The sequence below is a fragment of the Esox lucius genome, chromosome 2 (assembly GCF_011004845.1).
Source record: "Esox lucius isolate fEsoLuc1 chromosome 2, fEsoLuc1.pri, whole genome shotgun sequence".
Lineage (NCBI taxonomy): Eukaryota > Metazoa > Chordata > Actinopteri > Esociformes > Esocidae > Esox > Esox lucius.
Genome location: NC_047570.1, coordinates 23,911,473 through 23,937,736, shown reverse-complemented (window position 1 = coordinate 23,937,736; position 26,264 = coordinate 23,911,473). Strand labels below are relative to the sequence as shown.

At 40.9% G+C, this 26,264-nt stretch overlaps 1 protein-coding gene across 3 annotated transcripts; it reads right to left on the bottom strand.

Annotated features, from left to right (window-relative positions):
• Positions 1–809: 809 nt before the first annotated feature.
• On the bottom strand, positions 810–25,277 carry tent4b (terminal nucleotidyltransferase 4B). 3 transcript variants are annotated; one of them, XM_010896579.5, is made up of 12 exons: positions 24,460–25,277; positions 9,053–9,176; positions 6,956–7,002; positions 6,391–6,511; positions 6,199–6,306; positions 5,786–5,914; positions 5,463–5,673; positions 5,092–5,218; positions 3,472–3,575; positions 3,202–3,383; positions 2,922–3,068; positions 810–2,293 (listed from the first exon to the last, which is right to left on the bottom strand). In XM_010896579.5, the coding sequence occupies exons 1-12, from the start codon at positions 24,960–24,962 to the stop codon at positions 2,138–2,140; spliced, it is 1,959 nt and encodes a 652-aa protein (XP_010894881.1). In that variant the 5' UTR covers positions 24,963–25,277; the 3' UTR covers positions 810–2,137. The 3 variants fall into 3 exon arrangements, with proteins under 3 accessions (XP_010894881.1, XP_010894882.1, XP_034153520.1); XM_010896580.5 differs by having other exon boundaries at positions 3,202–3,245; positions 24,460–24,962; XM_034297629.1 differs by lacking the exon at positions 24,460–25,277 and adding an exon at positions 12,540–12,716.
• Positions 25,278–26,264: the final 987 nt, after the last annotated feature.

Below are 26,264 nucleotides of genomic sequence, written 5' to 3'. Positions count from 1 at the left end.
AGTACTTGGCTGTGTTTACCAGGTGAGGGAAGTTCCTAATTAAGATCTAAATGAACTCTCTTGGTAAACAAAGCCATGTACTTTTACACCTGTGATGACCACTTTTGGTTTCTTTCTCGGTTATCGAAACAAGAATAAAGAATTGGGGAGATGCAGTCTTGACACGTTTGTTTTGCCTACCAATGTATAGTATATTCCAATAAACATGATCTTGTCAAATCTTGTTTATTACAAATAGATATATTAAGCAGGAGTTTTAAATTGTACAGTGAATTTTATTGCATGAATCGGAATAGCTGCAGAAACTACACTTTGGATGAGGTTCAATACAGCTGTGTTGGAAGTACAGAGAGAAAAGATTATTACAGATTATGATGGCACAGATGTCTCATTCACTGAGGGTTCCTTTACGGTTTTGTTGTTGTTTGTATAGATTAGCACATATATACTGCATTAAGGTCCAAAATCTACTTGCACAACAAACTTCTTAAACATTTATCTAAAAAGCTAGAAATGGGAGTTTAGCACATTTGCTAAAATAGCACTTGCAACTCAGATGCGACTTTCTAATGTGTCTATTTGCTATTGGCTCATCTGTCTAGACGCTGAAGAATATGTCCCAATGCAGTACACATGTGCCAGTCCTGTGAAAACCGTAGGCTTGAGTAATGGCACCATCCCCAGGTAAGTTGTGGAGGAATGAAGTTTGACATACCAAACACTGCAACAAGGGGTGTTGACACATTACCAGAGTTGATTGTTTCCATTATAAAAAAATAAAAAAAGTGATATATCCAATCAAAAACCAATCACATTAAAATAAAATGTCATTTATGACTCATAAAATGGTCTCATTTTTTTTAAGGAACTTGGTCACTCAACTATCACGGAAAGGCAAAAAAAAAAAGAAAAAAAAAAAGTGACATTGGTACTGTACCTGACAAGTTATAGTTACAATAATATGGGCTCTAGTGTTAATATCATATAATATTATATATATATATATATTAATAAAAAAATACATTAACAAATACAAATGACTTAATAAATGAATAACCAAAGGGTAAAGACAACCACCCAAACTTGTGGTTCTTTGACATGCTTCAAGTGTAGGAGTTTCCTAAAATCATGATGTACTCTATAACTGCATTTCCACCTATGAATAAGAGAGCCTCTTAAAATGTTGATGTTGTGGTACAGAGCTGTGTACATCGTGTGAGTGACTTGTCCCCAGGCAGTGATCTGTAGGCCTGTGTGCATTATACCTAAAGTCCACATCTAATACTGGTGGTGTTTCCAAAATGACATCCAATTTTCTGTGTAGTGATAGAGAGCCACTTGGGACAAAGCCTGTGTCACCCAATCATAGAAAGCAACCAAATAGAAATAGATGCTGATGATTTGTTTATATTGGAACCCAAACCTGTCACTACTCCGATTAGCAGTCAATTAGCTTGAAAAGGTGCAGATTTACATGGCTTGAGTATTATCCTGTAAAAAGTCATAAGAAACAATTTTCTGTTATCAGATTTTTTTTTTTTTGCACATTTGTCTTTTAATGTACAAATCTTTATATAATCTGCTTACACATAACAAAACCAAAAAAACACCCGTTAACAAAAAACTCATGCAGAAGTTATTGTCTCCACTCTTACAGAATGTAAGATTATCCAATATAACATTTTTTTGTAATTTGTGTCTTTTGTTCTCTTTTTTTATATACTTTTCTTGCTGAAGTTTATTCGCCAGCAGAGTTCCAGGTATTGCTCTTCAAAATCCACAAGTTTCCAGACACTTCCCTGGTGTTACTCCATAACAGCAGATGGCGCTATGGTAAAAGGCAAGACATGTAGGTACTGGATGTGGGGTGTAGCTCCACTGTAGAACATTTTTATATTAAGTAGGCAAACAAGCATATCCTTCATGATTTTCTGTTTAAGTCCAGGGAACAAAGGCCCCGCACTTCCTATTATCTCTTTTTTTTTATGTTCTTTTACAACTGTAAAAAATGAAAAGAAAAAAAGTCCCTCGAGAACTTGATAAGAAAGAGCCTCAATACTACTTCCCAATCAAAGTGGTGTCTGGCAGCGGAAGTTTGACAGTCAGTCAGTCAGTGGCAGAGTAGGCCAAGACGGCCCTATCTGCAGAGGTCCTGAGACTCTGAGCGTTGCTGAGGTTTCCTCTTCTTGCCATTGCCTTGGTGGTGTGGCTTGCTGCCCTGAAGACTCTTGCTGAATGAGGAGTTCTGCTGGCCTTGGTGCGTGTTTTTACTGGAAGGGCGAAACGACCTGGCCTGGAAAACAAGACCGGCATATACTTGATTAGATCAGTAGACTAATTAATGTAAGTAAGCATTTCACCGGTAGGTCTATATAAGTGGCTACATGTTAAAATGAATATGGTTGTCAAACAAGTCTGTATTTTGAAATTAAATGCCATGTTACTGAAGATACTCCCTATTTAACAAACTACACCTAATTTTAAGTTCTGGGACATAAAACTCCTGTCAGTTACGTGATAATTTCCTATGAGTGGTTACATTAAAATGGTCACATGACAAAGTGGTCAGCCTGAAATAGCGTGTTACACATCCTCACAATAATTTCTCATCACTCAAGATAGGGATAAACAAACTCCAATTTCCATTATGCTAGGGATACTACAATCTGCTTTTTTGAGGCCGATACTGATTGCATATAGATATTTCGGCTGAATCAGGCAATGCCAATCGTTTTCTATCATTTTCGGGTGTGGAGAGTTGATGTTTTGTGAATAAACGGGCCTTTTCTTTTGACTAAATAAGTCAGAGTGAACTTCTAGTTGTTTATATATACACAGGGTGTTGTAACATTTAACTCATTGAAGTTTGTTTAGTATTTGTAGGTACAGTAAATAAGTGGCTTTTGGCAAACTGATCCTACCTTGCCCCCCTTGTTTTTGCCAGAAGGAGTGCTGGTGGAGTGGCTCTGTACTCTTTGAATGTTCAAGAATGCTGAGGATTCTGAGTTGATGCTGGAGCCTTGCCTAAGCTGCTGCTTCACGGTCTTACAAGGCGTCCCATCAGAATCCTGAGGACAACCAATCCCAACTCAGTAAATCAGGAAAAATTTGGTATTCTGAATGGAATACCTTAGGTATTAGTCTGCATGTATGTGTGTGTGCGCGCGTGTATATGTAGTCTGTTGGAGTAACAGAACTTACAGCATCGCTGGAACTGGATACCGTGGATGAGGATGGTGATGACACTGGTGAAGAAGAGGGAGAGGATGGTGAGGAAGAGTGGAAGCAGCTCTGGCTGACGGACGCAGGTGCAGTCACGTCCTCTGTCACATTATTATTGCACTCATCCAACTGAGGCTCCACCAGCAGGGCTACATCATGTCCTACCACAGCAGCACATGAACAGAAGTGGTCAGACAAAGGGCGTGTTTCAGACTGACCAACCAGCACAACACTAGTCTTAGGACACACCATTGAGGGCAGGTTCGTTCTGAGACTGTGGTCCCCAGACCTTGGTGATCCAGTCCCTGTATTCAGCCACTTCCTGGGTCACCCGGATTATCCTTCCAAGTATACTGTTGGAAGTAAGAGGCTTGGTTAGAATAGAACCTGTTAGCATTAGGGGTGGGTATTGGCAAGTACCTTGTGATACGATACATGTTATGATTCAATAAATCACGATTAATTACGATATCATAACTAAATCACAATACTTATTGGAAGTGCTAAAGAAAACCTCAAATAATATTAGGCTATACACTTGAAAAGGACAATCTTTAGCTAATCCCCATTAGCAACTACTAACAAACTCCTACCTTTTACATTTAAACCCCTTTAGACCCCAATAGAATTCTAGAATGCTGCTGTTGATTACTGAAAATGTATAATAATTAAATAATAATTTTCTCACATTTCAAACAAATATACATAGTACAAAAACCAAAACCAAATTACAATTACAAGCTAACTTTGTTTTAAAGAGCACATACTTTTCTTTAATTTGACAACACATTAATGTAACTCGGAATAAAACAATTCGTTTTCTCCAATAACAATCAATAGAAAGAAACGAACGTCTAAATTTGCATAAAACGATATATTGAAGAGATTGAGCCAGCAGTCAAATTAGGTCCGTATAGCTGATCATAGTGTGATAAGCACAAGGCAAATCTCAAGACATTTGAGTTTTTAAATTGGCAGATGCAGGACATCATCGCGATGAAGTGACAACGTCGTCAACAAAGCACAACATCAGTAATGCTTCTTGGCTAGCTAGCAATAGTGACAGCTTGTTGCTACACAAGCTAAACATTTGCGGGCAGACATTTCTTTTAGTACAACAGACGAAACAAACCGGACAATTAGTTGTCTAGTTAGCAATGGCATTTTACATATTTGAATGAAATCGGAAGAAACACAAAAAAACAACAAACTAGTCAGCTGGTTACACAACTACTGCAACGATTTCCATTACTAGACTGAGCAAGCAACCATTCGAGCTCCACAGCTGATGTGCTTGTCTCTCAGGTTATCACGACAGAGTTGCTGTTGTCATCGAAAATATATTACCAACATTTCACAGCATAAAATATGGACAACACAAAACTTATAGCCACAGTTTATATCGTACTCACCTCGACATCATTATCGCTTTCAAAAAGCAAGGACGTTTCTCACCTCGTTACCAAACAACACAGAAACGATCTTTTTTAACGTGGCCGCTTTGGCGCTAGCATTTTAAGTAAGGCTATTAATAAAAAATGACAGCATACCCTTTTCTGGTTTCTTATTAATGACAACATCCATGGGAATACAGTAACAGGATTTTATCAGGTAGATTTTTTAATATATACATAACTATTATTATTAAAGAAACACGCCCGTTCAGCGACCGTTACAGTAATTTAAATGAATGCTGTCGACAGCATAATAAATGAACATCCATTCTAGACATCAGAATATTGACACAATATTGTGGGAAAAAAGAATCGGGATTTTTTTTCAAATCGTTGTATTAGTACAGCACTAGCATGGGTTTAAATATTCAGCATGTATTTAACACGCAACACTATAGATTTTAAGACTTCTCACCTCTCCACCTTGTTGTTGGGGTAGTACTTGGCGAGGGGCGAAACGGCGTGGTTGAGGACTACGTAGGCATAGTCAAAGGCCTGCCTCACCTGCAATACACCATATGAGCTGCGGCCAACATCGTTCTCTGCAGGAGGCAAGAGGCATGCTTAGATCGTTTCGTTTTGCCAAGAAACTGACAGATTTCGGGCAATTATTTCTGATATTTCATATATTCTGCTTCTCCAAATGTCTTATTCAGAGCCTAAACAAGAGTGACAGTCTCAGAGTTAAAATGAAATGTTTAGTTATTTTCAAGTTCATAAGTGACAGTGCTAAAACAAGGAATGATATGCGCCAGTGCACCAGTGCTGAGGAGAAAGCCATGCTACCTGGTGCTAGCGGGTCCTCGATGAAGAGCATGGAGGGCCTGTAGAGGTCATTGCTCTTCTGAAATTCTTCTTTGGCCACATAACTCCCTCCATCTTTGATCCGAATGCCTGTCTTCATGTAGTTGAAGTTGCGTCCGTAGAGCTCAAAGAATTCTATGAGAAGAACGCCCAAGTTGGCATTGGGGCTGCATGCATCTTCTCTGTAATGAAGCTGAAATAGGCGGACAAGCGATAAGGTGAATTTAATAGAAAAGCAAGCCACGATTTCAGTTAATTAGTCAAAGGTTAATCTATCCTGGGTTGCATGTTAAGAGGTATTTTACCTGCATGAAGCTCACAGCCATAAGGAAGAGGCTATAGGAGCCAATCCCTCCAGTGAACACCTCATTCAGATCCCTCTGGAGCAGGAACTGTTTCAGCACCAGAACCAACTTTGGAAGCAGTGGGTATTTCTGCAACAAGAATATGGTTATAGTGCCCTCTAGAGGGGTAAGTAGGGCATTGGGTATGGCTGAACTGATGGGATGTGGAGAAAATTGGAAGTTGTTCAGTGTAATAGCCATAGTGGTAGTCCTCAAGTCCAAGACTCAAACTCTAGTCCCAGTTTTCTGGACTTGTGACTAGACTGCTAGGGGTGTATTGGAGTTAGCACTACACACAAACTTACAATAACATACCCGCTGTCAAGCCTGTATCATTGGACAGAACGACACTGACCTAAAGATGCACCACTCACCTTTTTGTAGTCTTTGATGAGAAGGGCAGCTTTGACGCCATTCTTTACATTGAAGCTGATGTCCACCTTTACTTCTGTGCGGTGGTCTGTCAGTTTGATAATGGGTACCTGGAACGATGGAACGTACACAATGGTGATGAGGAAGGGCTTAGACACACTGTCACTCAAGGCTATGACACACGTGCAACATACTGTGGCCTTGTCCAGCACTTTGATGGAGTTCTCGTCAGTCACGTTTTTCCGCCGCAAAGCTTCTTCCAGGGTCCAAAGGGGCAGGTTTTCCCAGTTCCCAAACACCACCAGATCAATGTCACTAGGAAGTGGCGTAGTACAGGTCAAGAAAACACCCCATTTGTTTTGAACAGATGCTTTTAGTTCACTTTCACACATACATCTTAATGTCACTAATCCACAGTCCCCAGTTAATACCAGAAACCAGTAATCCGGGTGACGTGTCTCTACAGTCTACATAAGTGGGTAGACATAGAGAGTGAGTGTGTGAGTATGTATGTGTGTGAGAATGACAGTCTGGCTCTACAGAAACAGGGTTAAAGGGTCTGGATTAGGAGTGCTACATTAAACACAACCTTAATCCACACAGAAAAGGCCAATAATTCCATCATGGTCAGCCATGACGCCACTCTCTCCATATAACCCCTCACTAAAAGCTTTTCAACTGTTAAGTGTTTACACTTACACACTATAAGCAGGTACAAAGGCCATTAAGTGCCCAAGATATCTGAATCAAACTGCTCACCTGGTTGGCAGATAGAGGCCTGTGCTGAAGCTTCCAAACACTTCAACCTGGAAAACAACACCAGAACCGTAAAACAGACTTAGTCATCAAATAGACAGTATTAAAAATGAAGAATTTCTTTGCAAATATTTCAATAGAGATTAAGACTAATTGTAATAATAGCTTGTTTGGTACAAATGCGATCCCACTATAAAGATTTTTTAGGCAGAGAAGGTACCTGTAAGGCACCATCCGACAAATATGTAATGCTTGGGTCTTCAATATCACTTCCTGTCACATTAATTTAACTCTGCATTCTTGGTAACGTAGTGGTCACACTAATGTCCCAATCATTTAACTGTACATTCTCATTAATGTAATGGACACACTATTATGTCCCAATCATTTAACTGTACATTCTCATTAATGTAATGGACACTAATGTCCCAGTCATTTAACTGTACATTCTCATTAATGTAATGGACACACTATTATGTCCCAATCATTTAACTGTACATTCTCATTAATGTAGTGGACACTTATGTCCCAATCATTTAACTGTACATTCTCATTAATGTAGTGGACACTATTATGTAATGCTGATGCACTATGACTTGGAATTCATGACACAGTTATTCACTGGTAGGCTACATATAAAATGATTCAGTAAAGTTTTGCCTCCAGCCCATGGCGCAGAACTGGGCCTTCCTCGTCTGCTCCCAAAAAATTGACATGATTCTAACTAAAAACGACAAAAAATATATGCATCCAAATTCCATCCAAAAATCCTATTCATCAGAGTTTTGTGCACAATCTTACCGGTTCTAAGGTCTCAGAAATAGCCTTTGAAAAGCATTAAACCTGTGTCTATTCCCTTAAATCGTCCTACAGAACTGGTTTTTTTTGCAACAGACCACAGGCGAAAAGTAAGGGCTTCAATCTACTTAGCAGTGGCGTATTATCCCCTATGAGGTGATTGGGATGTGGATGGAAATGAGGGCCGATTTGGCTGGCTACCCAAACTCATCACTCCACCAAACACCGCACCCACACACAGTTTTCTCCACAAGAAAGTACGGAGCAAACGATAGAAAAGAGGAACACTTAAGTTGTCAAAAGGGTTGCCACTTTCAAAAAATACATTTCAAGTCCAGTGAGGGGAACACCACAGCCGGACAGATCCAAGGTGAACTGAGACATGTCACGGCTCTGCACTTTTAAAAGGCATTGCAGTCATCATTTACATTAACGAGGAGAGACAGGGTGAAGCTAGAGACATTACCTCCTCCTAGACTAATTGACCTAGACAGATTAGTCGGCTATCTGGTGAGTCCACGGATCTTCAGCTCAGCCCGTCATAGACACACAAAGTAGGTGTCATGGTGAGGGTGTGTGTAAGAGGTTAGATAGTGTAGGATTAGTTCTGTGGTACGTTATAGTGGACAGTGAGCTAGTTGCCTAAAGTGCTGTCCTCTCCAGCCTAAGCGGAAAGTGTAAGAAATATGAGCAGTAGCAGGCTCAGAAGTGGTTTTCCTATCTATCACGTTAAGGTACCAGCCAGTACACAGACACACCTCTATCAGCAGGCTCAAAGCCAGTGGGAATGAGGACAGCTGAAGCACTGTTGATCACTGACCCAAATAACACCTTACGCACAGCAAGGAGATAACAGCAGATCAAAAGGCTTCAACTTACACGCTAGGCAACGTATTCTATCACCGTCATTAGAGCTTAGCCTATAAAAACAGAATCATCACTCTCTCTTACAGAGTGGCCAATCGCTTCAGACCGCTACAGAGCCTCGGCTATGCCAATAAGCTCTAGGCATCCGTGTTGATTTGAGTAAAAGAAAGAACTCTGTATGGTTGAAATGTTTATGAGAACAATATCCTGTATTAGCCTAGGTCCAATAAAACAAGAACATATACATCAAAACCTGACAAACTGATCTGGGACCAGGAAGCGGTGAGGATTCTATGTCTTTTGAATGAGACTTGACTCATTCATACACAGTTCTTCGCTCCACCAATTCTGGTCATTACAGACCTCAAGTTACTCAAATGGGTGCAATCAGTAAGCGGCTCTGGAATCTGCTAAATAAACTGAGTGAGCTCTTACAACAGCGGTGGGCCACAGGTCTTTGATGACCCTCTCGATCCTGTCGACCACCTCCATCCTCATTCTCTCCTCCTCTGCCCGAGGAGACATATACTTGTAGAAGTCATTGATCTCCTCATGGAGCCTGCAGGACACAGACAGAGAACAGTATGGTCAAGGAGTGAGGGAGGCAGAGCAAGAAAGAGAGTAAAAACAAAAGGGAAATGGAATCAGCGGGATAGTGGGAGTCTAAAATAGATCAAAAGACACAGGAAAATAATTAAAGCAGAATATATTTTAACAAAAGACAGAATGCTAAACAGCAGGTCTACATTTACATGTTTTGTCATTTCACCCACTTCGCAATTTGTCAACAACTTGTATTAGCAGCTCACTGACAGGACTGTTTTATCCTGGCCTGGGGCCCCTGGGCTAGACGCAGTAATGAACCCACGCAAATCATTACGAGGGGCAAAGGGCAGGATTAAATATCGGTATTTCTCTCCTTCACATCTGAGTATACCTCCACTTTCTGTGCATGCTGTGATCAGGTCCACAGAAAGCACAAGTCAGGCTCCATTAAAAACTAAAGCGCTGATGTCGACACGCCCGCATCAACACCACAAAAGGTTTGCCGCGTGAAACGCTAAAATGGCCTCCCTGTACACCACTCTCTTGCTTCTCAACTTCATTTTCTTAACATTATTTGACTATTGTCTTAACATCATTCTCTAATAATAATAACCATTCTCTAAAACTGTACATGAATCACCTCTCAGACACTAGCTACTAACTCATGAGGCAATGAGAATTCCATGTACAGAATAGTGTAATGTAGTATGACGGAATTAATATAATAAATAATAAACGGGACACACACTGCATATATCTGAAGGAGATAAGCAAAGTAACCAACTGGGTGCATGAGTGGAAATATATTAGGTTGTGGAGAAGTAGCAAGCTAGGTCGACACATGATAAATGAACATGAATGGAAAAACACAGACATTGTTGGAGTTTGGTAGACTTCACTTTTGCCAGTTTCTCAGAGACAGAGGCCCAGCTCCCTAGGACTGATGAAGCACCCAAGGTCACAGGGTTACACCATAGCCTAGGAGTGAGGAAGCACCCAAGGTCATGGGGTTACGTCATAGCCTAGCAGAATCTTGTGAAAGTTGAAGGCATGAAAAGGAGGAACAGTAGGAGGGGTTGGGTTGTTTCTATCACTTTATATTACTGTGCATACTACGCACTTTTCTTTGCAATCCTTTATTTGGACACCTTCTGTATATCGGTACAAACTTGTATTAAATAATAAACACCGGAGATAAGGAAAATACTTGGTTTTGTTTAGTCATTGTGTGTTTCAGTGTTCTGATTCGACCCTCAAAACCTAGGGCAAGTTGGCCAGAAACAAACTTCATCAGGGTAGTCTGGAAATAGCCACTTGTTTCTTGCCCATCTTTATATTTTACATGGCCCATGAACAGAATATTTTTTTCTCATCATTCTTCCCAGTTCTCCTGGTTTCTGTCTGTGAATCAAAAACCAACCACTGTTTTTAAACACACAGTAAAACTATTTCCTTGTCTCTAGTCTAATTATTTGACCAGCTGTGTTTTTCCTCTTAGCTAACATCAGACCAGTCACACTGCAATACAAGGAATTGGCATGAAGGTTCAATACAAGTTTGTAACTAGCTGCAATAAGTATTTTACAATACTGAAAATACAATGACATGACTTAAGAAAAAATCCCCAAGATCCCCCAGGGACAATAGGTTAATAACATAGAATAGCAGTGATATAATTATATAAACAGTCTTCTTCACCTGAGGCGTGTTGTTGCTAAAGATTTACACCTGACACTAGTTAGGCTGACTGCCAACTGTAATCAAATACCTGCTGAAGACTGCTACCATGAAATAATAAAGGGTTAAGACAGACATGCTTACATTTGTGACAAAAGAGCGCACAGATCCCAAAGCCACAGTAACACAATAAACATACACCTTTGATCCAAATCCCAGGTCATATTCCCTGTGTGGTTTGTGATAAGGGTCATCTCTTCTCCCCTAGTACCACAACTGTTAGATGTCATTTCATGTGCACGAGGCTAAATTAAATTGTTTTGTAGGGAAATGAAAATAAATACATGTTGCCGTCCTTGAAATAAAAATGGGTCACTTCCCATCACTTTGGCCTCGAGTCAGTCAAGCCGACTCGGCCTTTGGCAGGGCAGCTCGGATGCAAACAAATGCCAAGGCTGGGTTTGATTTGGGTGAGACCAGGGACTGTGCCAACTCTCAGATATATTACACAATGGCACAGAGACCAGACAATGAATGCCTGGACCACAATTCTAACTGACCGACTAGGTTATTTCTGCCAGTCACTCTGTGGTCCATGAGGTTATCAACATCATTTACCTGGCGTTTTGTCTAGGACCAGCCTTGGCGTGAAAACACACGTCATTTATAACATTGTGATGTGTAAACCAGAATACCTGAACGAGGACATCCCATGTGTATGTACACGCACACCCCCCTGCACATACCACAACAACAGCCCACATGACCCAGACACTAGGCCAATAAAAGTAACGTTTACATGGGACACACAAACACACACGTGGTGCTTCCTGTGGCAAAGCCAGCTGCCACCCCAACCTTTGAGCCAAACAACACGTGTCCCTGTTGTTCCAAACTCTACTGGCTGGCTTTGGCATGTCCTGGCTCCTGTGACTTTGGTGTGGCCACAGAATGGGGAGGCTGTCAAATAGCTTGGCAGACAACACAAGGTCTGTGACTAGCTGACCAAGGCAGGAGTGTGGCTGAACCGAGGTAACAGCCCCGTCCCGTTGAGGAGTGTGGCTGAACCGAGGTAACAGCCCCGTCCCGTTGAGGAGTGTGGCTGAACCGAGGTAACAGCCCCGTCCCGTTGAGGAGTGTAACTGAACCGAGGTAACAGCCCCGTCCCGTTGAGGAGTGTGGCTGAACCGAGGTAACAGCCCCGTCCCGTTGAGGAGTGTGACTGAACCGAGGTAACAGCCCCGTCCCGTTGAGGAGTGTGACTGAACCGAGGTAACAGCCCCGTCCCGTTGAGGAGTGTGGCTGAACCGAGGTAACAGCCCCGTCCCGTTGAGGAGTGTAACTGACTGACTCAGTGACTGAATCTGCCCTGCCAGCCCCATTACTAGGTCTTTGTTCACACGCACAGGAAGGGATCAGCAATCTACTTCAGCCATTAAGAACTAAGACACATAAACAAGAAGTATACTTTTCCATTTTGGTTGCTAATGTGCTTTTGAACAAAAGAAAACCTACGTGTTTGCTAGTATACTCTCTCAAACAGCATTCACTCAAAAAACTAAGAGAGAGAGAGCAACAATAGAACTCTGAGACAGTAAAAGGCGATTAGCCACATATGACGTTACTCCTCACATTACTGCCAAAGTTGACCAATCACTGACAAAAGGGCGTGGACTTCAGTTAGCACACATTCACTTACCTCAAGGAAAAATATAGCATGCACAAACACCTGGAAAGAAAACCAAAACAAACCAACTATAAGGACACGCTGCGATTAGGAAGAATTCAATGGAAACCGATAGGCATACTTCTGGCTTTAGCCAAGCTTATGTAAGACGGCTCAGCGGGGAGAAACACTACACAGCCTGTCACAACGATGGTGCTCTGTGGAGCACTGGTTTTCTGGGTTCTATTTAGGCTAACACCATCTTCCCTGGAGTGCACAGTATGTTTCCCCTGATCCTCCTTAACAACAAGACTCCTACTAAAGGACCTTGACCCAGGTGGGGCTAATGGGCCCAATCTATACAGATAACGAATGAACTGCAGCAGTCCCAGCAGACTCAAGTCAGTCAAAACGCCATCAGACATAGGATGTGAGTGGCCTACTCCTTGATGAAAACTGATATAGTTAGATAGAGGGTAACTTTACACACCTATTCATACCTAAGCAACAATGCTCCAGTCTCTCCCCTTTTGCTCTATGCTGTACAGTCTTGTGTTCTCTAGACAGACCAAGGCCTCACATTAGGCTCGGGTGGTATACTCACATTGAGCGCTCCCTCACTGGAGATCTCCTCCAGGAAAAATCATAAACCTCCCTGAAAGTTCATCATTGCCAGGCAAATGTATGCACCAACATGCGTCCGCACGAATATGCACGCACCATTTCTGAATGCTGATGAAACGGTCATTGTGACTAGGAATGTAATGGGCAATAAGGGCCGGGTCCTAAGACACACATTAATGCTGCATGCGTTTTGAAACTATTCTATTTCGTCATTTGTCTGTTAACATGCTAAAGTCTGAAAAACCTGAACCATTTAAATACTGACTTTCAACCGCTGATTGATCATTTGTAGACTACTGGACATTACTCACAGGTTACAATTTGAGTATGAACACATTATTAAAGTTTATGAATATGCCTCCTGCAGGTCTGTGCTAAATCACCAGGACAATACTTCATGTCATTATTATTATTACTACACAATTTAAATACCTTTATTGCAAAGGAGATAACTGAAATGAGACCTAATGAGAACACAAAACATCGCCAAATCAAAAAGGAATGAGAAGCTAAATAAATGGTCAAAAACAACTATCTAAAATAATTTAACCACACTGCAGGTGGAAATTAAACCTACAATGGAACCACATTAAACAGAAAAGCTAAATATAGATCAATAAAGCTTGGTTAAACTAATTTGTATTAACCTAATTTACCAATTGACACTGCATAACTGAAACAAATTGACTGAAAACTAATTTCATGATTCTAGATACAAACCTCTCATTCAGAATGTAGACAATATGCAGAAGATTAGATATCAGCACAAGAATGAATCATTTTGCCCGTTGACCAAATCATTAGTTAGCAATTAAAAAAGGTTACTCAAAAAAAAACACCAACTGTTAAAAAAACCTAGCATACATACAATTCAACAGAACGCACTGGGTTCTCTCCTGCAGAGACCAGGAGGGTTTGTTTTGGGATAGCTCAGCGTACTCCGCTTGTAAACAAAGCCCCGCTTTTACAGGAACACTAGACCTTCTGGGCTTAACCATGCAGTCCAAACATAACCACACTGTGACCATGAACAGTGACACCGTGACACATGGAAAACGATTCAGAAACAACAATTCCTGTTGAAAAGTGATTAGGATTTACAATCACACCATGAAATATCTGGTCACCAGGCAAACCCTGTGACTAAGGATTTTAAACCAATTAAGTACCAGAATTGTTAAAGGGTGGCTGGTTGTGACTGTGATCAAAGCTGTATATTATAATGGAGTACTAGAGTAATCACTAAGGAATGTCCTTGTGCAAACAGTACGCTTCTTCAATGACTATAAATGAAGATCAGCCCAGCTACAACTTTGCTCTGGGCTCCTGCTTGCTGCTAGCCTATGCTTGTCACGTAGAAGAAGAAAAATACCTGCCATGCTGAAACTAAGCTATAATAGCCAACCTAGAACTAAGACAGAGTTTATTACACTGCTTCTTTTTTTACAAGCAGCTCCCGAGAAAGAATGAAAGGCAATTATTTGATGCTCTCCAAAATTCTAAACAAACATGAATCTCAAATTACAGTGTTCAACTGTTCCTGTCTGAAGTAGCATGCTGCCCAATTGCGAGCAAGAACTGTTAATGTTTAAACTAAATTGGAAACAATGTTTACAATCAAAGTTTTCTACTGTGCTGCAAATTTTCTGTTCAAAATCCATGTTCATATGTGGTGTGCTAAGACTAAAGACAAAATTAATGGAAAGAAGGTTTAAGCATAATAGTTCATTCTGGCGCAACGCTCTGGCAAATGACAAGTCACAACTTCAAGCAGTAGACTACATAAATTGATACTGTACATTCAAACGGCACATACACCGATCCGCCATAACATTATGACCACTGACAGGTGAAGTGAATAACACTGATAATCTATATAAATATATACAGCGATCCGCCATAACATTATGACCACTGACAGGTGAAGTGAATAACACTGATAATCTATATAAATATATACAGCGATCAGCCGTAACATTATGACCACTGACAGGTGAAGTGAATAACACTGGTAATCTATGTAAATATATACACCGATCTGCCATAACATTATGACCACTGACAGGTGAAGTGAATAACACTGATAATCTCGTTTTCATGGCACCTGTCAGTGGGGGCAAGTGAACATTCATGATGTATTAGAAGCAGGAAAAATGGGCAAACATAAGGATCTGAGCGACTTTGCCAAATTATGATGGCAAGATGACTGGGTCAGAGCATCTCCAAAACTGCAGCACTTGTGGGGTGTTCCTGGTCTGCAGTGGTCAGTACCAATCAAAAGTGGCCCATGCTGACCTCTGTCCACTGCTGAAAGTGTCTACAATGGGCACGTGAGCATCAGAACTGGACCACGGAGTAATGGAAGAAGGTTAGCCTGGTCTGATGAATCACGAAAAAGGCAAGCCGGTGGAGGCAGTGTGATGCTTGGGGCAATGTTCTGCTGGGAAACCTGGGATCCTTCCATTCATGTGGATGTTACTTTGACACGTACCACTTACCTAAGCATTGTTGCAGACCATGTGCACCCTTTCAAGGCAACGGTATTCCCAGAGGTCACGGACTTCCAATATTGCTAGTATTATAAACACAATACTAGCAGTATGCTGCTATCTGTTTATAATCTACTAAAATGAAAGTCTACTAAAAGTCAAAAAATTATACCAACTCATCTTCACTAGGCTAATGCAGCCAGTACAGCTTGATGTTTGGGCATGTAACTTTTGAATTATTTTTGAGGTTCTACAATTATATAGCATAAAAGCAGTGATCACCAAATAGCTGATTTTGAAATACAGTCCTAGTTGATTCCCAACAAGCTCTTTAAGCAAAAACAAAATGTTTTTACAAAATGTTGTGCTTTTGCCATTAGGTGCACTTATTTTTTAATGTCCTGTGCGGCAAGTCGCTAGCTACATTTTCTGTGACTTACAAAGTACAGTACACACTCAGACAATTCGCTGCGGTCCCCTAATAATGCACAGCAAAATAGATACTTTGAGAAAGTCTTGCAGTACTTGTGTCAAGGACTCAGACAAGTCCTGATTTTTAGCACTCATGCCTCGACGTGGGCTTGACCATTTTATGATTTAAACGTATTCGCATGAATTACTTTTAGAGAACTTTTACTTTGAATGGGTAGTTTATGATAAGGAGATACCATTTTTGTGTCATGGGTGCTCAGAGCAGTTGTTTGCAGTGGGATTCACACCACAAAGCCCACATCAGCTTTTGAGCTGTGGGGGCGTATGGGCAGACATAGCCTTCGCTCCAGCTTTGATCATACACATCGTACAATCAAAGGGAATACCAGTGTGGATTTTGAGGGAAATAGAAAAGTGCACTACTTTCTCCTATGGAAATGCCCTATACCCCATTTGCTGACATGAACAAAAATAATTTGCTTAAGCAACACCTTCTTATTATAACCGGGTCCAGAGAACATTTGTTAATGTTTTTTGATTACGTTTGCCAAATAGTGTTTCTATTGGGCAAATTTAAGTTGTCCCGTGTCCTTTCCAGTTTTGTTCAAATTGATGAAAGGTTTTGCAACTAAAACGTTATGTTTGGCAAAATAATTACACCCCAGGGGCCGTTTGCACCATTTGGTGGTATATACCAGTGTTTCCCTGTTATTGTAATGACAGCGGCGGCCCACCTCTGCTAAAATGTGATGCACCACCACAGAAAAAAAACTGGTGAATTTTATTTTCTCTAACATTTATTTGAAAATGGTGATTTGTGATTGTCACCAGGAACTGTCATACCCAATTGGACCTTTTGGTGTTCTTTAGGCCCTGTCCAGACTACCTAGTTGCATAGCCTGTTCACAATGTCTATAAGCAAAAGTGAGACAAAGAGAAATACAAAGGCTGAATGATTAGATGCAAAAAAAGGAAAAAAGGGGCCATGTTTTGTTACGCAAGGCAGCCAGCTGATTGGGAGTGAAACAGCCACACACAGGGATGGTGAGATACCAGCAACAACTGGGCTAGATGCTAGTCTGGGTCATATGGACCACCTCTCAGTCACAAGCGGCTGATCTCACAGCGGAGGAGCTAGATGAGTCAACTTTTAGGTTTAATATAAACTATGTCGTCACCAGATTGGAAACAATTAACACATTTTTCCAAACAACGTAACTGGCTGTGTCTGTGCACAGGCACGTTTGTGTTGAACTGTCAGTAAGTGGCGGTGACATTGACATATAGAAGGTAGCCATCGTCTGAACGACAACCAAAGGTAAGCAGCAAGCTAGCTAACCAACTGTCACAACTCAACAGCTACAATCAGCAACAATAGATTAGCGTCATAATTACTATTTAAATAATACTTTACATAAGTTAAAGAATATTATAAGGTGGAACACACTGAGAAATGGTTAGAGTTTAGGTAAGTTATTTAGAGAACATACAAAAAATACCATTTTGATGTCATTATTGTGGTTCATTAGCTTTGGAGAGGGATTGTGTTATATTTCCAACCGCACTATATTTTCCATCCCCCCACTGTAATGTACAAGGGACTCTTGCGGAAGAAATATTCAGTGCCGCAGTGAATGTACTGTATGAAATACTCAGGAGTAGTGTTGCACGATATTGGAATTTGACTAGTTTTGGATAGTTTAATTTATTATATCAATTAATAAACTGTTTAATTCACCATGGTTCCATTGTATTCATGTAATACTATTCTATCAATTCAGGCTAAAGTCAATGAACTAACATGCTATGATATTAATAATGCATGTTGCTTACCCTACAATAAAGGGGCATTTGTAAATGAAGAGGTGTGGTGTCTATAAGGGGTCCAGGAGATTACAGGAGGCTTTATCTCTGTACTCCAACCAGGTTTAAAACAGAGCATTCTCCACAGAGGAAGTTTCATTATCACAATATGGAATTAATGTGAATGACAAAATCAAAAAGTCCTTCAACATTTTATTACATTACAAATAAAATTACAAACCTCCTTTTTGAAAATAGAAATGAAAATCTTTTAATTTAAACCATTTGGAAAATGAAAAAGAGCAGCTATAGAACAATCCTGAGTGCTAAAATACATCATCATCATCATCATCATCTTCTTCCGCTTCATCCGGGGCCGGGTCGCGGGGGCAGCAGTCTAAGCAGGGATGCCCAGACTTCCCTCTCCCCAGACACTTCCTGCAGCTCTTCCGGGGGGACACCGAGGCGTTCCCAGGCCAGCCGGGAGACATAGTCCCTCCAGCGTGTCCTAGGTCTTCCCCGGGGTCTCCTCCCGGTGGGACGGGACCGGAACACCTTCCCTGGAAGGCGTTCCGGAGGCATCCGAAACAGATGCCCAAGCCACCTCAGCTGACCCCTCTCGATGTGGAGGAGCAGCGGCTCTACTCCGAGCTCCTCCCGGGTGACCGAGCTTCTCACCCTATCTCTAAGGGAACGCCCAGCCACCCTGCGGAGAAAGCTCATTTCGGCCGCCTGTATCCGGGATCTTGTCCTTTCGGTCATGACCCAAAGCTCATGACCATAGGTGAGAGTAGGAACGTAGATTGACCGGTAAATCGAGAGCTTCGCCTTGCGGCTCAGCTCTTTCTTCACCACGACAGACCGATACATCGACCGCATTACTGCAGAAGCTGCACCGATCCGTCTGTCAATCTCCCGTTCCATCCTTCCCTCACTCGTGAACAAGACCCCTAGATACTTAAACTCCTCCACTTGAGGCAGGCACTCTCCACCAACCTGAAGTGAGCAAGCCACCCTTTTCCGACTGAGGACCATGGCCTCAGATTTGGAGGTACTGATTCTCATCCCCACCGCTTCACACTCGGCTGCAAACCGTCCCAGCGCATGCTGAAGGTCCTGGTTTGAAGAGTATAATATAGTAAATATAGTAAATCTAAATATTCAAATATTATAACTTGACCATAAGCATGTATACATTGCTCACTCAAACTTGAAGGTTTTTGGCCAAGAATACTAGCCTATTCACCACTACAGGCTTGAGACATGACCGTTGGCAAGTGACAACGTTGCCACTTGTACCGAAAAGCCTCTCTGAGGGGGAACTTGTAGCGGGAATGGATAGATACTTGCGGGCAAGCTTGGCGAGATGTGGAAAGCTTACTCTGTTTTCCACAATGTAAGTGGATCTTCCTCTTTGTCTATGGAAGGAGTTAGTAGGTAGTCGTTTAATTCTGCTTCCACAGCCTCCTTGTGGGTCAGAGAGGAATCACCCTTTTGCTGTAGCTCCACTCTGTTTAAAGAAACTTCCCAAGGACTTCTTGGCTTTCTTTGCCTGGGACGTATCAGCAACTTCAGGTTCCACTTCAGTGACGCTGTTTGACATCTCCTCCTGGCATTCCATCATTTCTGATGCCACTCTGGCCTTGACTTGGGGCTTGTTGTCTTCACTGATGAAGTCCATCTTGAACCGGGGGTCCAAACAAGATGCCGCATCTAGCAGCTTTTGAGTAGCTTCATCTTTATATTTCTCAGTTTTCAAGGTCTTGGTCAAGTCTGTCTCCCTCTTAGCAGCATTGAAGTGTTGAAGAACTGGCTTCACATATGAGACACTGAAGTAGTCTTCTCCTGAGAGTGCATCTGTGAAGTCCAGTAGTGGGCCCAGTGACTTACTGACAGATTCCAGGACATCCATATCTTGTCAGATTGGAATTAGATGCCGTGTCTTCCTGTCCTCAGACAGGACCTGAGTTAAAGCCATCTGCTGCTCTAGTATCCTGCTGATCATCTTCTGTCTGGAACCCCATCTTGTTAAGCATTCTGATATGAGGGAATGTGAAGGTAGATTGAGTTCCTTCTGGGCTCTTTCAAGAGCACTTCTGGCCTTCCGGCTGTGAGAGAAGTGACCCACCAGCTTCTTGCAGACAATGCGTCCATATTTTCTCACTGCATTTTCTAAATACTTATTATACCCATTTAATACATTTACATTAATAAATGATTTTAAAAATAAGTTGCTCATAAAACTGTTTTGCAAATGATGCAATTTATAGTTTCTGCATGCTTTCTTTGTTTTAAAGACCTATAATAAAACACATGAATTCCAATATAACTTATACCTCATGAGTTTAGCACAAACTATTTCACTTAATGATAACCCAAAATATAGGTGCATTTACTTCCATTGTTTGTTTTTGTAAACAAATGCAACATTTAAACATAAAAAAGATAAGAGATGTATAAATATGAAACATTAATGCCATAGGTTATCAGCCCTGGCATTCAGAGCTTTGACTATCAACCTGACAGTCTGTACCAGTCATTCTACCCAGCCCCATCCTCTACAATAAAAATTTATGAAACTTGTGAAAATTGTTATATTTCAGAACAGGTTGCTAGGTCATAATCTGTAACAGTAATAGTTTAGCAATAGTAGTAAAATAGACTTACCAACTGCATAGATGCAGTCTTTGGCCAAAGCACTGCGATCTGGTCCACTTGTTCAGGGGTGGCAGCCTTCACCATGTTCATTGTCTGTTGTTATACAGCCTAGACGACTCTCATCTAGGCCCCAATTGGGCTCCATTGTCCAGCTGGCCCACAAGTCTGTTGTTGCTGTATGATATTCCACTTGTGACAGCTCTGTTTCAACTTGTGCCTTGCATTTCTCGTACAGCTCAGGGATGGCAAGCGGCCGGATCATGTTTTTAAAACCCTCTTTGGTAACCGTATTAATTGGTTCCATGTCTTTGGCGACGTGAAATGTTATTGAATCTGTGATTTCTCTCTGCCGTTTGGAACCGTTCTCGTATGGTGTAATACTGGCAAAGGCATCCAAAATAGATTTTTACTTTAGACAGCATTGAGATGCTTTGCACTCGTCATACACAGATTTGTGGTCCCGCCTTAAATGATCAAACAAATTGGTCATGTTGCCTCATATTGCGGCAACAATTGCACGGTACTCTCGACAATGTGCATGTTTTTGGTCAACATCATCCAGTCTGTAGCAGAAATATTTCCATATAATTGACGATGCATTTCTTTTTGCAACCACATTCTCCATTTCGGTCTTTTTTGCCTGTTCCTCGCTCATCATTTCGTCACGCGCCAGCAGAGCCTGCATGTCAACCACGTGCAGCAACGAAGTCAGTGTTTAAAATAATAATAGTAATAAACGCTGTGTATCCAATAACCCACAAATCAGAGTATATTACGTTATATCAGACAGATATAACGCTAGTTTTCCATTTGAAAGAAATATATATTGCAGACTGGTATGTTTACCTTACTAAATTGCACATTGTGCTATGTGACTATTGGGAATTCGTACATCGCAATGTCGATGCTGATACGATTTATCGGGCAGCCCTACTCAGGAGTTTATAAAGTTACAAATATAATGTGAATCAGGGGCACTGTATGTTACATCCAGCAAAATCATATATTCTACCCCCTCTTTAACCCCCAATGCAACACTACACTGTACATGTAATTCATATTGCCTCATTAGTAAGTAGCTAGTGGCTTTTATTAAACGTCTGGAAGGCGATTCATGAACAGTTTTGGAGAATGCTTCATTGAGAGTGAGTACTTAGGTTAATATTAGAGAATGATGTTAAGCCAGTATTGTAAAATAATTTTAAGAAAAAGTTGACAAGCAACAGGGAGGACATTTTAGCATTTCACGCATGAAGCCTTTTGTGTCGTTGATACCAGCATATCGGTGGTATCCCCATCCCCACTGTTGAGGGAAAAAGGTAGGGGAAACATTATACAGTACCAGTCAAAAGGATGGTTATTAAAGGGCATTTGTTTATTTTTACTATTTTACAGAATGTAAAATACTGAAGGCATCAAAACTATAACACATCAGATTGAAACCAAAAAAGTATTAAACAGATCATAATGCATTTATATTTTACATTTTCAAATGTAGCCACCCTTTGTCTTGATGACAGCTTTGCATACTCTTGGCATTCTCTCAAACAGATTCATGAGGTAGCAACCATGTTATTTCATAGTTTTGATGTCTACCATTCTACCATTTTTTTAAATAAACAAATATAATTGAATTAGTAGGTGTCCAAACCATCTGACAGGTACTGTAGGTCATAACTCTGCATCTAACATCAAATGCGCTCAACGCTGGATGATACATTCATACCAGTTGCACTAGCTAGGTGCAAGCACTTAAATGACTACACCTGGTCATAGATCCTATTTACACCTAGTGGCTAGAAGATGCACCAAGGTCGCAGTGCACCTTAGGGGGCCAACTCGTGAAAATTCTCCATTGAAATTCAACAACTAAAAGAGCATAGTGTATCCATTGTTTTCATAGCCAACCTAAATTTATAACTCTATAGCACAGAATGTGGTAGCTACTAGTACACACACATATACACACACACACACACACACACATACACAAGTATTAAGGGGTACAGAAAAAGTCAAATGCATAGCAAACCATTTTAAATTGTAAATGTACCATCAAATGAAACTATATTTGACTCTCACACTTGAGCACCAGGACCAGGATTTGAGAACCAGGACTTCAACAACAGAAATCAGACTTTGGCCATAGAGCCTTCTGACTCTGTCATAAGAATTTGGCAACAGAGACATGTGACTAGACTCCAGCAAAGGGAACTTGGAACTCAATATTCAGTGACTCGAATACATGTCTTGTCCACACACACCCAGAAAGTTGTGAAGAAAGCATGTCAGCGCCTCTTTCCCCTCAGGAGGCTCACGAAATTCTACAGCTGCACCACCAAGAGCATAGTGACATGCTGCATCCCCACTTGGCATGGTGACTGCATTGCTCTGGATTGCAAGATGTTGGTGCAAACAGCCAAGTTCAGCACCATCCAAAATCTCTACACCAGGCTGTGTCAGAGGAAGGCCATAAAAAGAGTCAATGACCCCAGCCACCCAAGCCAGACATTTCTCTATACTACCTGAATGTAAAGCATGCTCTACCGGTGCCTCAAGTCTTTACCCGGCAAGACATTACACAGCTTCCATGTGCAAGCTACAAAACTGTTAAAAAGACTGCCAAATTATCAAATGGCTACCCAGCTATGTTGCTGCTGCTACTGTATCTTATCCATCAGCTGTTAGCCCTATCTAAATGTACACAAACCTAAATCACTTTATACCATGCACTCACTGACATACTGGTAAACTCTGTAAACAGACATCTAGAAATGTATATATTTTGTATTTATTGCTCATTATTCATATCACACTGTGTGTGAGTGTGCGCTTGTGCGTCATTTTTATTTAGGGTTTGGCATTTTGGGAAAAGAGCATGTAACTTAGCATTTGACCTGTGGTAAACTAAGCATGTAACTGAAGAAAACTATTAACACAATGGTCCCATGTTTCATGCGCTGAAATCACAGAAATGTTTCATATGCATAGACAGCTAATTCCTATTTGTTACACAGATTACAGACTAATTAATTTATTTAAATTGACTGATTACATTACATGAAATAGTATCAATTGTTTTATGTTGGGTTTATATTTTTGTATAGTAATTTTAAGTAGCTGTTATTTACTTTTGAATCATTCACACAGCAGTTTCCCTTTAAATTTGCAACTACTGTGTACATCTTAAAATCAAACGAAAACAAACTGGGAAAGATCTGAAAACAAAAATCCTGACAGGTTTGTTAAGTATTTCGACCTTGGGTTTTACAAAACCAAATGTGCCTTATATTGACAACCAAACTTGCTCTGATGTCATGTAGCTTAGGAAGAAATATCATATATATACAGATCCACCTTCTAAAACTTAAAATAAATTCCAGAATTAGCTACTGTCCTATTCACTGCTCACGTAGCTCGTGCTGTAATGTCAATAGCAGATACTTGGAATTTCTGCTCAACTCTGAACTAATGTGTTTACAGCGAACACATGCAGATGTGAGTAACCACGAGATAGCTAGCTGGTTATCAAGGTCATAAACCTTAAACTAATATAGGTAGCAAGCAATAAATGGTTAGGCATCATCATCGCCATATTTGGCGTGCCAATATACGGTCATACTTTTGGGTAATTTTACCGTGACGTTCCTTCAACGCGCTAACGTCAGTCACAAGGAATGTGACAGTCAACTTTGACGTTAGTTATGAATCTAATATAACTTGACCAGCTTAGTTTGTGTGGCACTGCTAACATAGTGTCGTCCAACACTATAAACCTACTGTAAATATACAAATTAAATCTAAAACAGGACGACGCAATGTTAAATAGCTATATTCACTGTGCAGCAGATAATCTACAGCATTTGTTCGCACTCTTAGCTGCTCATTATCGGGTAATAAAATATAGGTTATAAAGTTATATAATAAAAAAATCGTTTATTCCTTACCCCAGAATTCCTTCATAGTTCTTGACTTTCCATGGTGTTCCCTTGTAATCACAGCCGCTGACATCGAGGCTACTACTATTGAATCCATAAGTACTAGCCTTGTTGTCTCTCTTCCTCTTGTTGGGGTGCCCTGCGATCCCAGAAACCCGGGTACACGCTTGAAACCCCCCGCCGCCTCTCCCCAACGATGAACGGTGGTTGTGGTTGTTATTAGCTTCCAAAGGTATAAAGTCTCGCTGTTCGACTACATCTCTGTCTTTAGTTGAGTTAGACATTCCCTGAATCCTGGGCTCGTGGTTGTAGATACCTCCGTTCTTACTAGAGATTGCGTTCTCTAATGCAACGTTTACGTTAGATTTCAGACTGAAGCTTGATGTACTAGTACTACAGTTGTTATTAAAATACAGATTCCCCAGTCCTTGAGTGGTTTCCCAAATCCGCATCCACAGGCTGTTAGCTGGTCCACGTTGTTCTGGTTGAAACCAAGCAATTCGTGGATCCATCAAACGACACTGCAGGCACTCTGCCCCCGAGCAAGGCTCAGTTCGTGTAGCTAAAGCTAGCCAGGTACCTAGCAAGCTAACCACACTCGTAAGCGTAGCTTCGGACTACCTTCTAGCAAGGTTACTTCAAATTGCGATACAATATTTTAATCTTACGTCTACCAATTAAAATTAAAAACATCCAGAAAGTGTTTAAAAATAGGGTGTTTGCAAAGTTTGGATTCAAGAATGAAGGAAACGTGCAACCGTTTCCTATAGATGTACAGCGACTCCCTTTCCTCCAGATTGTGGGTCCTGAATGGCGGACACTGCGCAGTCGTAGATTCGCACAGCTTGAAAGGGGATACGAAAAGGGCGGAGATAGTTATTACGCAATAGCACAGCATGATTTTTTGTTACGTAACAGTAACCGATTAAATAACTTTCGGATAAAGATACAATATATAGGCTACACATACACTAAAATAAATAACAGGACTGAATCTTTTTAGGGTCCCTGATTTCGAAGTCTATACCTATAAGTACGGTGGTTCGAAAGGGTATTGGCTGAGAGCAACGGTATATATAAGTAATAACGCAAGGGGGTGTGGCATATGGCCAATTTACTATTGCTAAGAGCTGTTAGGCCCTCTGCATCGCGAGTGCCTGGACTCAGCGCTTAACCATGTTATATTGGCAATACATCACAAATCCCAGAGATGCCTTATTGCTTTTATAAACCATCTAAACACAATTAGAGCAGCAAACATTTTTGTCATACCTGTGGTATATAGTTTCATATATAACATCCAGGCACCGTGCATAGTTAGGTGTTCTGCCTTAGAACAACACTAAGGCAGTAGAACCCCCCCTCCCCCCAAAGAAAAATATTCAAAACCAGGTTTACAATTTAATTTCAGCTAACCTGTTTTCAGATAACGTGACACACCCGTGCCTCGCATGCACATCCCCTCTCTCCCACACACAGTTTATTTTTATCAAGACAGGGACCGGCAATTTAATACCATTAAAATAACTATTTAAAACCTAAAACTAAACTTAACGTCAAACCTAACCAAACATTCTTAACCTTACCCTTAATGCAATTTTTTTTGCCTAACCTTTTATCTCAGTCTATTTCTAACCCTAAATGTAATCCCGCCCATGTCAGAAAAAGCTCCTTCTGTAAGTGATGAGCGGCCAAATGTCCTGAGTGCATGTTTTCGATGTTTACACACCTTTCAACTTGCTTCCAAAAGATAAGGCACAAAGAATTAAGTACAATTTGAAAAACGGCCAAGGACATGATTTTCAAATAATTCT